Source organism: Phyllobates terribilis, unplaced genomic scaffold (assembly GCF_046119375.1).
Source record: "Phyllobates terribilis strain yellow unplaced genomic scaffold, ASM4611937v1 Scaffold_3003__1_contigs__length_95005, whole genome shotgun sequence".
In the NCBI taxonomy this organism is placed as follows: domain Eukaryota; kingdom Metazoa; phylum Chordata; class Amphibia; order Anura; family Dendrobatidae; genus Phyllobates; species Phyllobates terribilis.
Genome location: NW_027365757.1, coordinates 76,635 through 90,921, shown reverse-complemented (window position 1 = coordinate 90,921; position 14,287 = coordinate 76,635). Strand labels below are relative to the sequence as shown.

Sequence of the window (14,287 nt, the reverse complement as noted above, 5' to 3'; positions counted from 1 at the left end):
AAACTTGATGAGGTTCATGAAATTGTAACGTAGTGAAAACTTTAATTATTAAATATACGTGCTCTTCCAAGTCAGCAACTTTGTCCCACTAGATTTATTTATGTATAGTGTACCAGATATATTCCAAAACCTCCCATGATTAGTATCAGATTCCAACATATTTGAAAGTATTAAAGGGTGTAGCTAGTGAAGGTGAAATTAGGAGCTCAATGGAGAGTCTAGGCAAAAAATTCAGACCTCATGTTTACATGGTTCTTTCCCAGGTAGGCTATACTTTTCTGTATTTCATCACTGAAGCTTCATTCAACCATGGCATGAATCCTCATGTCTACGTTACATACCGACACGTCATCTCTGCAACCGTCATGGTTCCTTTTGCATACTTTCTTGAGAGGTAATTTGTTCATGTGTTTGAATGCTGTAAGACCTAAATCAAGCTCATGCATGATCACAAAAGGTTTGGTGTTGTTTGTACTATGCAGGAAGTTGAGACCCAAATTAACATGGGCCTTGTTTGGGGAAATTTTCATTCTTTCTCTTCTTGGGTAAGTTCAATTACATCCACTTTGCATGACTGATTCATCATGACAACTATGTAAGAAGGATTATAACTCTGAGTTTTGTGTTCATTTGGCAGAGTGAGTTTGACATTAAACATGTACTTTGCAAGCCTAAAGTACACATCACCTACTTTTGTTTCATCAATGGTCAACACGATACCCTCCACAACATTCCTCATTGCAGTTGTTCTAAGGTTGATTGAATAAACATTGTCAAAAAACATTTCATTACACTTGGAAAAATCTAAGTCACCAATTAACTGAATCCTGCTATCTATGAAGGCTTGAGATGGTGAATATCAGAAAGACAAAAGGAATTGCCAAAGTGACAGGAACATTGGTCTCATTATGTGGTGTCTTGATCATGACTCTATACAAAGGGTCCCTCATCCGGAACGTGGTCCACCCTCCTTTATCACGAGCCCAAGGCGGTTCGGACGTACACGAGAATTGGGTCAAGGGTACGCTACTTATTGTAGCTAGCTGCATCACATGGTCCATAAGCTACATTATGCAGGTAGAACTTAGAACCACTACTTTATACGTTATAACCTTCAGTGCTCAGTTTTCCTTGTAGGAAACTGATTTGGACTAAACTTGACAGGCATACACATTGAAACGCTACCCTGCACAGCTGTCACTCACATCGTGGATGTGTGTCGTGGGGGCCGCACAGTCAGCGGTTTATACGGTTTGCGTTGAGCACACACGAGCGGCTTGGACCATTGGATTTGACATAGACTTGTGGTCTACTATCTATGGGGTAAGTTTTTGAGATCAAAGTTATTAAAACCGGGATCTTAGGATCGACTTGTAAAATAGTATTATTTTACAAACAGAATATAATCAGTATAATAATCATATAAAACACTCAAGAAATAAAAAATATTATAGTTTAAGTAAATACAATTAAAATAGATAAACATTAATCACTACTTTGGCTCTCATTTCACATGAGTAAATGAGAAATGAGAATAAACCACAACTGTTAGATTGAAAGAAGATCAATGGCTCTCATATGGCTTTCGTTAAAAGTCTTGTTGCAAGGCACATGAGTTTTAATTAAATAATTTATATCACTGAGTACTTCCTACCGACATGTAGTCGTCAGACCACCACCGGAGCACCGTCACCGACCGCTGGAGCGGCGCTGCCGGAACACCGTCGACCGCCAGAGTGCCGCCACCGGACCACCTCCGATCAACGGAGCGTTATTGCCGGACCATCTCTGGAGCACCGTCGCCGAACCACCGCCGACCTCCGAAGCGCAGCTTCCGGACCACTGTTGGCCGTTGGAGTACCATCGTGTACAAAATAAAGTATCTGCATCAAACCAAGGAAATAGATGCAGAAAGTACAAAAGTAAATGAACAATATAGGAAACTAGAGTATATGAATAACATAAAAGTGGATGCACATAGTGTTACTACACGTGCACATTGTTTGAAATTACATGCACAATAGATGCACTTATAGAGAAGAGGATGCACACACAGTCATTGTACGTGCAAATTGTTTGAAAGTACATGACCAATATAGGGAATTGATTGCACACAATTTAACCACATTAGAGTATTTGGACAACAATGAAGTGAATCATGTTGTCACTATACATGCACATTGTTTGAAAGTACATGCACAATATAGAAAACTGATTGCACAAAATTGAACTACATTATAATATATGCACAACAGAGAAGTGAATGCACATATTGTCACTATACATGCACATTAATTGAAAGTACGCGCACAATATAGGAACCTGATAGCACATAATTGAACTATATTAGAGTATGTGCATAATAGAAGTGGATGTAAATACTGTCACTGTATGTGCACATTGTTTGAAAAAATATGCACATGCAGATACTTTTGTGTATTGTGCGACTGTTTTTTGTAAGTTTTTTCCTACACTCTTTTCTCAAATTAAACTACAAAACCGGATCTCTTGCACCCAAGTTAGTGGAGCTCTACTTTTGAATTAGCTAAAATCCGATTCAGAACAATGTCGATTCAACTCTTAATAGGATAAGTTAGCAATTAGAATAAGTTGTCTAATTTCGAATCCTTATTTCTCAAGTTTAACCCCAAAATCGGATTATATGTACCAGAGTTAGTGGAGATCGACTTTTGAATAGTTAAAATCCGATTCCGAACGACGAAGTAAAGGGAGGAGGTCGGTGGAACGTTGGTGGAGCGCCGGTAGACGGAGTAACTAGAATGAGGTGGGATGTCGAGGATGCACAGATAAGACATAGACGTAGTGTTGATGGCTGCGGGAAGGTGATTGGATGTCGTAGTAGTAGCAACATGGTTATAGAAGGTGGGAAGTAGTAGAATAAAGGAGAAAGAACAAGGACATTTGGATTTAGAATTGGTGAATGACTGGAAGCAATTCTTATCCTTAATCTTAAAGAGTCATTCTCACCTGAACTATACCTTCTCATAAAGAAAAAAAACTAACTTGGATATTAACTAATTCAAATAAATGCATTTTTTACCATTTACTTGGATACTAGGATTTTACAAGATTTGTTAGGATTTAACCTTTTTTAACCCTTACAAATTTAATGCACCGTAAGGACAAGAACTCACTTCTAGATCCTAAAATCGTAATTTGGATCTCGATTTTAATAACCTGATAAAGACTATTGAATTTGATCACGATTTTTTTGTGTTTGATAGGGAGTGGTAGTTTCGGGTTTGATCCTCTTCGTTCAGTTGTGGTGTACTGATGAAAAAGGTCCAGTTTTTGTGACCGTGTTCAATCCACTGGCCACGTTGTTGGTTGCTGTTCTTGCATATTTTGTGTTTGGTGAGAGACTCTTTGTTGGAAGGTAAGAAAACCAAACAAATTAACAGAGGTTTGTAATGTAAGAAGATTATAGAAATTCGGTTTGATGTTTATTTGTGGCGAGCAGTGTACTTGGAGGAGCAATTCTAATCTTGGGATTGTACTTGCTGTTGTGGGGAAAAGAAGGAGATGAATCAGCCTCATTGAAGTCAGAAGAACCAAACTATGATGATTCGTTGACAGTGAAACCAAAAATAGCAATTGAAGAACCTTAGAGATAAAAAAAAGAAAAAGAAGGAGAATCATTCTTTGAGATATGGTATATTTCAGTTTGATATTTATTATCTGCTTACAAATAAAAATGGAAGAAATCAATATAATGTTTCCTCGTTCATGTTCATGAGTTTATGCTGTACTTTCTCCATCCAAATCGGTACAAGGATGAGCCCGTTTTGACTTCTATCAAAGAATCATTTGTTAGAAGTGAAGTGACAACTAAAAATGGACCGATGGAGTACCAAATTGGTACAAGGATGAGCCCGTTTTGACGATCTGGACACCAGGCTCGACTAAAAGACCATGAATATAGATGGGAGGAAGAAGACATACGAATTTCTGTTTGTAAATTCATGAAATTGACTCAAAACGGCATAGGAACAAAGACTTGAAAACCAGATTTGGAACTAGAAAAAAATGAAAGGAAATAGATAAGAATTGGAACCAAACCAAACAATGAAGAAACTCATAGCCTACATGGCTAAGAACCTGCTCAAATGATAAACAAACCCCAACTTAATACAACCTTACACAACATAAATGGAGACGAGGCACAAGGAGGAGGCTTGTGACGACTTGGAACACTAATTTAAAGGTAGGAATTAACGTAAGCAAGAACAACCAAACTATCATCTTATACATTGATTGTGCTCTTCTGTCAACAACTCTCTTTTATAGGGAAAAAACGAATTTTCATTCTATTCCAATTATGTCTGGTTATGCAAGTCCTATTTATACTCCTAGGGGGAGAACAACCATGCCATTAAAACTACATAAATCAGTCTAAAAACACATAAAATGCCTGCCTAATGTCTTAGAATAATATAAAATAAATACAACTTAAAAAGGAAAACTAATTTCATGAGTTACATCACTTATCAATTCATTCCTCAAATATACTTGAGGTCTTCCTCTTCTTGCATTTCAATTCTTAAAATTGGTCTTCTTTTCAAGGTTACAGAAGTCTTAATGTAAGGGTCGTGATGATGATAATGGCCCCGCATCATAGAGGATATGAAGTTTACGTCCAAGAAAAGACGAATCAAATTAGGGAAAAGGGGTTCATTTCTTCGAGAAAGAGAAATAGTTGTGGCTTGGTTAGTCAAAATAGGAGGCCGAGTTCAATGTTTCAGGCAGGAAGGTTCATAAATTCGCATAATCATGCTCATTCAATCGATTAACCAGTAACTCAGGTTAACTAGATTAGGCATGCTAATTGCTCGATAATCATGTTAACTAGACTTGTCAGCCGACTTAATTAATTGTGGTTTGAAATTGTGTACTGCAATTTGGCGTCGTCTATGGAAATTAATTAACCAAGCGACGATGGTGGGAATTGAGAAATTGATGGAGCAAGTCGACCACGACAATTATCGCATAATTGTTAGTACATGTAATCTCACCAATTATTTATCCTAACTAACCTAAAACCTAACAAGCAGGAATATATTGAATGTAAGGGTCGAACCCACATGAGACTTATCAACTTTTCATAGTGATTTCTACTAAATAATTCAATTGGTAAAACGGGGGTTTTATTAATTCTATTCTAGAAAAGTGGTAAAATCGTGTAATCAATTTATGGAAAAAGTCTTAGTAAAGTTGCTTTCAGTATTCAGTTGTAACGTTGATCAGATAAATTCAAATATTATAACTTGATTCAAGTTGTTTCTATTCTTATACAAAATTAACTACCACCTCAAAAAGAGCATACTAATCATTTCCTAATTAGTTAACCACGAAAAACTCCTATGATTCAAACTAAAGGAGGCATTAATGTGAAGAACATCATGATATAGAAATAGCAAAGCGCTGTCTAATAATGCGATTGTATACATATAAATTCTAGTTCAAACAAATACTAAAATCATATGCTCAGTGTTCTAAAAAGCCCGCCTAGGCGGCACCCTAACGTTCCGACTAGGAGCTAGTCCTTTTTTTTCTAGGTGGTAGAAAAAAAATCCCCCGTCTAGGTGGCTACGCCCGCCTACGTGTTATGTTTTTTTCTTGGCAGGGGTATGCGTTATATTTTTTTGAAAAGAATATGCGTTCTTATTTAGGTTAAAAGTTAAAAATCAATCCCATCCTCTCGTCGTCCCACTACTCCGCCTCTCACCTCTCACCCATATCCCTCTTGACTGAAAACTTTGTCATTCCTACTACCTCCCACTTCCATCTCGTCATGCCATCACCTCTCATCCCACCGACTGTCTCTCACCTCATCACCTCTCGTCCCGCCTCTCACCCTCGTTAGGCTCTCCATGCCCTCTCCCTCGTACTGCGACCAGCGTCCACTAAGAGACTACGACTGCAACTATGACTTATGAATAATTATTTAATATCACTTACATTGAAACATGTGTTGAAAAATATATGAGTTTTTCTTGTTCTGGTCTTGTAGATCTTCTTTATGACGAATACTATAAAGTCTATGATTTTTTATGATTAATGAGCAAATTATATGATTATATTAAAATTACATAGTTAAATCATGAATTACTAGGAAAATTATGAATCAATACATTTCAATTTAGTTTTACATATAAGGAAATTCTATTAAAATATAAAAATAAGTGTTATAACATTGATCCACCTAGGCTCCCGTTTAAGTGCCTATGCGCTAGGCCTCCCCTCACCGCCTAGCACCCGCCTAGCATTTTTTAGAAAACTGCATATGCTTGCTTCAAAGGATTAGAATATAACTAACACAATAATCTAACCTACAGTTATAAAACATGCAATTCAATCCTAGGTGATCAATCTAGGTCTCAACTAATAATTCAATCAACAATTCAACACAAGAGAAATATATACAACTTCTCCATAAGAATAATCTGGAAAAACTTATAGCATCTACCAACTGAATACCTCAACTAACTTTACGAAGATAATAGCGTTTCGTTACTCACACTGAAGATTAACATAGCAAAGTCTTGATAAGAAAGATATAAACTCCAGCCAGAAACTCTACAAACTGCTTCAACGATGAAAAATAATGAATCATAAATGATGATAAAACCTAGAGATAATGATAAGAGGCTAATAAATAACCACTTAGCCAAAACCATAGATTCTATATTCATAATTATAATATTTAAATAACCAAAATAAATTAGAAACTAACAACTTCAACTAACAAAGTCTAAGAAAAAGATAGAAAATTGGAAAATTTCCATCTTGAAAATATAGCGATGGGCGGGTACCGTAGGGTCTTCTTTGGACACTGCCAGTTGTGCGTGCGAATTCCTGGAACTCTATCAACGAGCGCCAAAAATGCATAGGTGGGCACTGTCGGTAGATCAATGTTGCAACTTCTTTAGCTCCTTCTTGATTTCCAATGTGCACATCTTCTCCTTCATTCTTCTCTTCTCTTCGAAACCTTCAATAAGCATCATAATATGGTATATATGGTTGTAAACTGATACGCATCAAATACACAACAATACAGCTTTATACAACACTATATATATGGTAATCATATGCTACTATACCCATTGTAGACATGTACTTTAGTCATCTCTACAACATACTAAGGCAGTCCTTGTTGAGCTCTAAAAGTTGTTAAAGGAAGAAGTTTCTAGAGGAAGTAGACTATCCTCATTGGTTGGACAATAAAGTGGTGGTGGAGAAGAAAACGGAGAGTGGAGAGTTTGCATTGACTTTATCAACTTGAATAAGGCATGCCCTAAAGATCTATTTCATCTACAAAAGATCGATCAACTAGGCGACTCTATAGTTGGGCATGAGACAATGAAATTCCTTAGTGCATACAATGGTTATCACCAGATTCCACTCCATCCTGTTGATCGAGATAAGACAACATTCACAATGTCGTGCTGGATTTTCATGTATACGATGATGTTGTTTGGTCAAAAGAACGATATGGAAACCTTCAAAAGACTTATTTTGTAGTTTTTCTCTGAGTTTATAGGCCGGACCATGGATTTCTACATTGACAACATGGTTGTAAAAAGAAGAGAAAGCATGGACCATTTGGTCGACCTCCAACGAGTGTTGAATGTTGACGCCGCCGTGTAAAGCCCCTATATGTGTGTCCTGGAACACATGGGTTATCAAAGTAAAATTAATCCTCAATTCCCAAATAATAGTAATAAGCTAGTGGAATCCAGGAGTCAATCCCTCAGAGAATAGGATTTATGTAATTAATAGGCAAATGATTGATTTTTATAATTCTTGTAATTGGTTGGTTATTGTTCCTCTTTACTCATATGTTTATACATCCATTTTGGTTTAGTTCATCATGTTCTTTGTCATCTATCTATATTATTAATTATGTTTCCCTGTCAACTAAAAGACACATTCACATTCCACATTCGCTTACCTGAACCTTGTAGAACATGTTTGATACCTAGGACAAGAACAATTAGAATGAGTGGCCACCAAGCGTAAGCAAATCTTGTTCCTCGAAAAGAGCTAAGCAACATCGGCGTCTAAAATTCTCAACAACGAAGAAGAGCGAATAGGTGTGTCTAAGAATCCTAATTATGTGTATTACTTCCTCCTTTAACTTGTGCCCACAACTAGTCTAGACACAAGTTAAAGAGTTTTCCTGATATGACATTAAGCGAGTAATCATGATTTTCTAGGTTATCAATCTAATCTAATCATACAAAGCAATTAGATGATAATCACGGAAGTAAACATATCAACTTAATACGGAATCAATATATATAGAAGAACATTTACAAAGCTAAAACCTCAATATAAACTTCAATTGTAAAGGAAAACAACGTTTGGAGCTTAGTTCCTCATACTGATCTACTAAAACTCAACTATGTTCTAAAAACAATTCATGGTTTGTAGGTAGAGAAACACCATATATAGGAGAATATCTTTACCTAATTTTTGTCAAGTAACTAAAAGATATGAAATCTAATAAATACGAACTAAATATAATAACTAATTATAGAATCAGAACTAGTCGGGTATATATTTGAATGTGATCAAAGATATCTAGGTAAATCTCTTTTCTTCTCTAAACGTGGAGGGCGTATAAGGCGTGGGGCACGGTGGTTGAAGCTGATAAAATTTTCCTTAGCCTTTTTAATAGAGCACTCCATGGCTACATCAGAGCTAGTCCACTGGGCGAGGGGCGCAGCATTAAAGGCAAGGGTCGTGGCCACCACTTTGTCGACTCTTCACTCCTGAAAGCTACACTTCTACTTGGTATGCATGGAAGACGTCATTCTGTATCTCCAACGATAAATTAACTATGAACTCATCCAAATACGTGTACAAAACCTCGAATAGTTGATCTTCTCATATATGGGTCGGGTAATCACAACTCTGCTAATATATCTCATAAATACTCTGAATGTGTGCTAAATGATATGAATTGAAGTATCACGATTGGATCAGATCAAATTCCTCCATACTAAGACCTTTACTCGTCCAAAGTAAGCAAGAACTCCGTTCTCTCAATGTAGCGTAAAAAGTCCAAGAAAGTACGAACGAAAATGACTCCAAAATCTCCAACAACTAGTCATCATAATCCTCTAGGGGAAACCAAAACTGAGATAGATGTGAATAGCCAATAACCCCAAAGCCAATACCTCCATGTAGCTTTTGTGTAGCAAAACCCGAACCCCTCCTTATAACTCCTCTTCTTATGTCACCTCGCCAATATGAGAAAACCAATAAATCACTCTTTTTTCTTTCTCTCATTTTTCCTAGGTGCCTTTTAAGGATTTCACCTAGTGACTCCTCTTCTTTTAGGCTCACATAATCTCAAATCTCTCATAACCTTATATTGCATCAGTCTATATCAGTACAGGTTATCTGCTTATTGCGTGAATCGCCCCGAAGAATTTTTGAAACATCCCTGATTGCCTTTTTTTAGTTTTTTCATTATTTTACTTTTTTGATTTTTTTCTAAACAAATGTGATATTTATAGACTCAATAAACTCCAAACTGTAACAATGATAGTCCAAATTATGAATCCAAAAACAGACTTAACAACACTACGAAAACCTAGTGAAGCAGTACATTAATGAACTATTTATCCCCCTCCCCCCCATACCTAACTTATGCATTGTCCTCAATGTAGATATCGGACATGAAAGAAAGAAAAAGGATACTGAAATGGAACATCTAGACTAAAGTAGAAAGAATTGGAAAGAAACCATGAGCTAAAGAACCTTATCGAAGAAGATCGAACCAAATCAACTGAGGCACCAGGGAGGTGGACGCGGGTCGCAGCATAAAAGGAGCAGGTCTTGGCTTAGCTTCTGTGGGCAGACCATCTTCCGTACTCAGGGAACACACTATACATGCTCAGTACGAAAGCCTCACTCTACACGACATGTGGTAAATGTTGGATGATGGTGTGACACCTAGACAATGGTTGTGTAACTCAAAGCAAGGCGACATGGAAAAGAAAAATTAGTGGGACGTCGTCGCTATTATTAATTGTGTGACCCAAAGGAGGCGACGACGTTAGATATGGAATTAGTAAAAGGAAAGAACGCTGAGGTGATGGTGAAAAAGCAAAATGAATTGGTGGTTTCTACGTCCATGCATCATTTTATGTCCTTTCCCTATTTCTTAGCCTTTTTCAACTCTATTATTTGAGAGAGCATTTCACTCTTATCACTTTTATTTTTCTATTATTTTTTTATATATATTATTCCGGACACTCTTGAATGGATTATTATATGCACCTCCCACCGTAGAGACGGTAGTTTGACCTTGTGTGAATTTGGAACGTCTTCTTCATTCCTACAAGTTAGTCCATACACCAAAAATAATCAAGATAAAAGAACCTATATTTATTCTAAGTATTTTGTATGTACTTAAAATAACTTAACTAAACTATTCTAGAAAGCATAAAAAGTTCTCTGGGATTAATGTTGCTAGTTCGACATAGAACTCCTGCTCTCAACTACCCTGGTAGGCCGTACTCTCTTGACCCTCGCCTTCTCCTCTCCATCCTCGTTTTCTCCTGGGCCTGCTCTGGAAAGTCTCAAGACTTACACCATCTGGCTCCGGCTCCTTTTCTTTAATCTCGACTCCCCCATACATAGGTGGGTCCGGTGTTACTCTTTTTCCTTCTTCATCATGTATGTCATCAACAACAACAACATCTGCCTTTTGCCGTTTCTAGTAAGTAGTGTGTGGAAACTTCCAAAATCATCAAGCATGTCATCGTCATCGTCATCCATCCAACTATTATTATTTTTATTCAATTAACTTTTCTGATCTCAATATAGTCAGCGAAAATTTCAGCATCTTTTCACTTGATGATATTCTATTTTCGTCCTCAAGAAAGTAACAATTACAAATAGCCCTATCATCTAAATTATTATCTGGGAGTTGGGGGGGACTGATAGATATGATCAAGATCGTCCCTATCATCTTCTCTCCTCTCGTCTTCCCTATCTAGCTTAATAAGATCACAAAGTATAGTAAAAAGCAAAGCTATCCATTGGGCCTCTTGTTCATGGTTGTATAGTCAGCCTCATCCTCTAACAAGTAATACTGATCTATGTGATTTGTATGATTATGATCATTACCAGTATTAAAATAGTCATGCTCATCAACATGCTCTAACACTCAGAATCATATGGTTCTCTAATAAAGATTGGAATACGAAGCCATAAACTAAGCATGTCTCTCACTTAAAATTATACCGGTTCCATCCAGCTCACAATAAAACTCAAGAGATATCATCCTGCTCGCTATGATAATTTGTGACTACAGAACTCGTTGTATTTGTACATATCCTTTCCGAGGAACTGGAAAAAAATGTAATGACCGCGTCCAAGGAGCTACTATCAACAAGGGTGAGATCACAGACATAAATCCTTACCATGTCCTGTTGGTCTCTAAAGTCACTCTTCCATTTTTAAAGTTAATAATGATATTAGAAGTTCTCATAAAGGATCTACCTAACATGATGGCAGAACATAGGAATATCTAGTATATAGAAATCAGCAACGAAGGTGAGACTTTTCACCTGTACCAGAACTTCTTCGATTTTACACAGTGTAAGAACCGTAGTAACATCTTCCATGTGAACTCGAAGATTTGTACTCAATAAGGGAGAAGACTCATCAAATCATATGGTGATGTAAAAATAACTTTTATAGAACCACCCAAGTTTAACATGACTACATCTATATAGTTTCAATCAATAGTGAAGAGGATAAAGAATATACTTGGATCCTCTCACTTGATTAGAAGTGTTCTTTGTATTTGTTGGGTCAATGTCGTACTCCTTTTCTCTCCTAACCACTTATACTCTGGATTTCTCTCTTTTCTGTGTGGTGGATATGTGGCTCACATGCGTTTTTGATGGAAACAGAAACGCAAAGTATATATGCCTCAGACTTATGGACATGGGACTAAGGTTATTAAAATCGGGATTTTAGGATCGGATTACAAGGAAACCTTAGGATTGGATTGTAAAATTGGATCGTAGAATTGTAAGATTTTAAAGGTTAATAAAAGACTATTTTATATTCATCTATAAACATTGTACTACAAAAATTCTAGTAAAATTTGAAGTCTAAAAATTAAATCTACAAGCATTACTTCAAAGCGATAAATATTCTTCAAATATCAAGTCATGTACACTAAACTATATCTAAAATTTTGGATTTGAGAAATTTATAGATGAGACTTAATGCTATAGACAATCACATTTAGGGTTGTTTTAACTGTTGCGCACACATGAGTAAAATCCTATGATTTTTATCTAGTAGTGTATGAGAGATTTACATATAAAGTGATTTTAATCATGCAAAAGATTAAAAAAGTGGAATAGTTGGGCTTTCAAATAGGCGTTAGTGTCTCATCATAGTTCAACGTTAGGACCGTACATGGATCGTAAAATCTTAAGATCCTACTGATATATGAGATCCAATAAGATCCAAAGTAAGATTTTAACATGAATAGATTCTAATGATAGATCCGGATCAAAGATCAATGTTGGATCGTAAAATCGTAAGATTTTAAGATTCGGATCTAGATTTCAATAACCATGCATGGGACATGTCTTTTTTGTCGTGGGTCACATGCTGGCAGAACTCTCCTCGCCTTAGCGAGATTTTTATCTTGAAGATCTTGGGGTTTCTCAAAAAGTGCAGGCACGTGCGTGGTAACAAAAGCGTGAGTCACAACCTTGGAAAATTACTCAGATGTGGAGGTGCGGGGTGCGGATAGAATGGAGTGGGTTGCGACCATGGTGATCTTTTCCGGATTTGCGAAAACATCATATATTTTGGTGGCCTCTCAGATACATAAGCATTGGCCGTGTCTTTCACAAAACTATCAACATAGTACAAAATCAATATAGATAGAAGAACATTCACATAACTAAAACTTCAATATAAACTTCAGCAGTAAAAGGAAATAATATTTGGAGCTTAGCTCCTCATGCTAATCTACAAAAACTCATGAAAAAATTATCTACTAAAAACTACTCAACTACCCTTGGTTTGTAGGGAGAGAAACATCATATATAGGAGAATCTCTTTACCTAATTTATACCATGTAACAAATAGATATCAAGTCTAACAAATACGAGGTAAATCTAATAACTAGCTATAGAATCGTTACTAGTTGGGTATATGTTTGAAGGTGAATCAAAGATACCCAGGTGAATCTCCTATCTTCTCTAAACACGGGAGGCGACGCATAAGGAACGGGCCGTGGTGGTTGAAGTTGGTAAGATTTTCCTTAGCCTTTGTAACAAAACACTCCATCACGTCGGAAAGGCTAGATCTAGCCGCGGTGTAAAAGGCGCGGGTCGCAGACACCACTATGTCTACTCTTCACTCCTGGCAGCTACACTTCTAATTGATATGTGTGGAAGAATGAATTTTGTAGATAGAACGACTACTTAACTCTATACTCATCCAAATTCATGTAAAACCCCTCTAATAATTGATCAACTCGTCGCTGGCTCGCATAATCACAACTCTTCTAATACGCTCATAAATCCTCTGAATGTGTGTCAAATCAAGTGAATTTAACCATCGTGGTTTGCTCACATCAGACGTCCTCAAAGATAGTCACATGCGGATGAATGAACACAATGTGCCTTCGGAGTGAGCTCAACAATGTTCTTGGGTCATCTGTTGTCCAAGAGATTGAGGTGAGTCCAGAACAGGTAATAATGCTTTAGCTGGTTTAGAGTTTGAACAACGTCTGTGATGCACAATAGTTGGCTGAAATGGTGGGCGTATTAAAAAAAATATTAGTCGAGTGTTGCACAAGTATGGATCATTTTTCCAAGCACTACGAGGGGATTAGAGTTTTCGGTGGGATATGGAATTCGAGCTCTCTTTGACATGTTTGAAAGAGTATCTACAACAACCCCCTCTATTGTTCCTACCAAATCAGGGGCAGAAATTGTCTCTATACTTGGCAATCTATGATAGGGAAGTCATCATGGTGTAAGTCTAGAGCGTCAATAGGATGCAAAGCCCGGTTTATTATGTTAGCAAGACTCTGATGGAGACAAAACCTAGATACGCACAAATCAAAAGGATCCTACTAGCGCTGATAGTGGCATCGAGAAAGCTGAATCATTATTTACATGCACATCCATATCAGTCATAAGGGCTTCCCCACTCCACGCCCTCCTGGAGAGTTCAGATCTATCCAGAATAGTGTTCTAAAAACCCCGCCTAG

At 37.0% G+C, this 14,287-nt stretch overlaps 1 protein-coding gene across 1 annotated transcript; it reads left to right on the top strand.

The window, feature by feature from the left end:
* The first annotated feature begins 209 nt into the window (after positions 1-209).
* Positions 210-3,629, top strand: LOC141247488 (uncharacterized). Its single transcript, XM_073669220.1, has 7 exons — positions 210-394; positions 483-545; positions 638-754; positions 843-1,077; positions 1,165-1,323; positions 3,246-3,397; positions 3,482-3,629. Exons 1-7 carry the CDS (start codon positions 210-212, stop codon positions 3,627-3,629), a joined length of 1,059 nt encoding a protein of 352 aa, XP_073525321.1.
* Positions 3,630-14,287: the final 10,658 nt, after the last annotated feature.

What these genes read in the sequence shown, in the direction of transcription:
- LOC141247488 (XM_073669220.1), top strand. Translation starts at nt 210, where the DNA reads ATGGAGAGTCTAGGCAAAAAATTCAGACCTCATGTTTACATGGTTCTT. An exon ending in TTTGCATACTTTCTTGAGAG is followed by an intron (nt 395 to 482) that starts GTAATTTGTTCA and finishes TGTACTATGCAG; the next exon opens with GAAGTTGAGACCCAAATTAA. An exon ending in TGTGGTCTACTATCTATGGG is followed by an intron (nt 1,324 to 3,245) that starts GTAAGTTTTTGA and finishes TGTGTTTGATAG; the next exon opens with GGAGTGGTAGTTTCGGGTTT.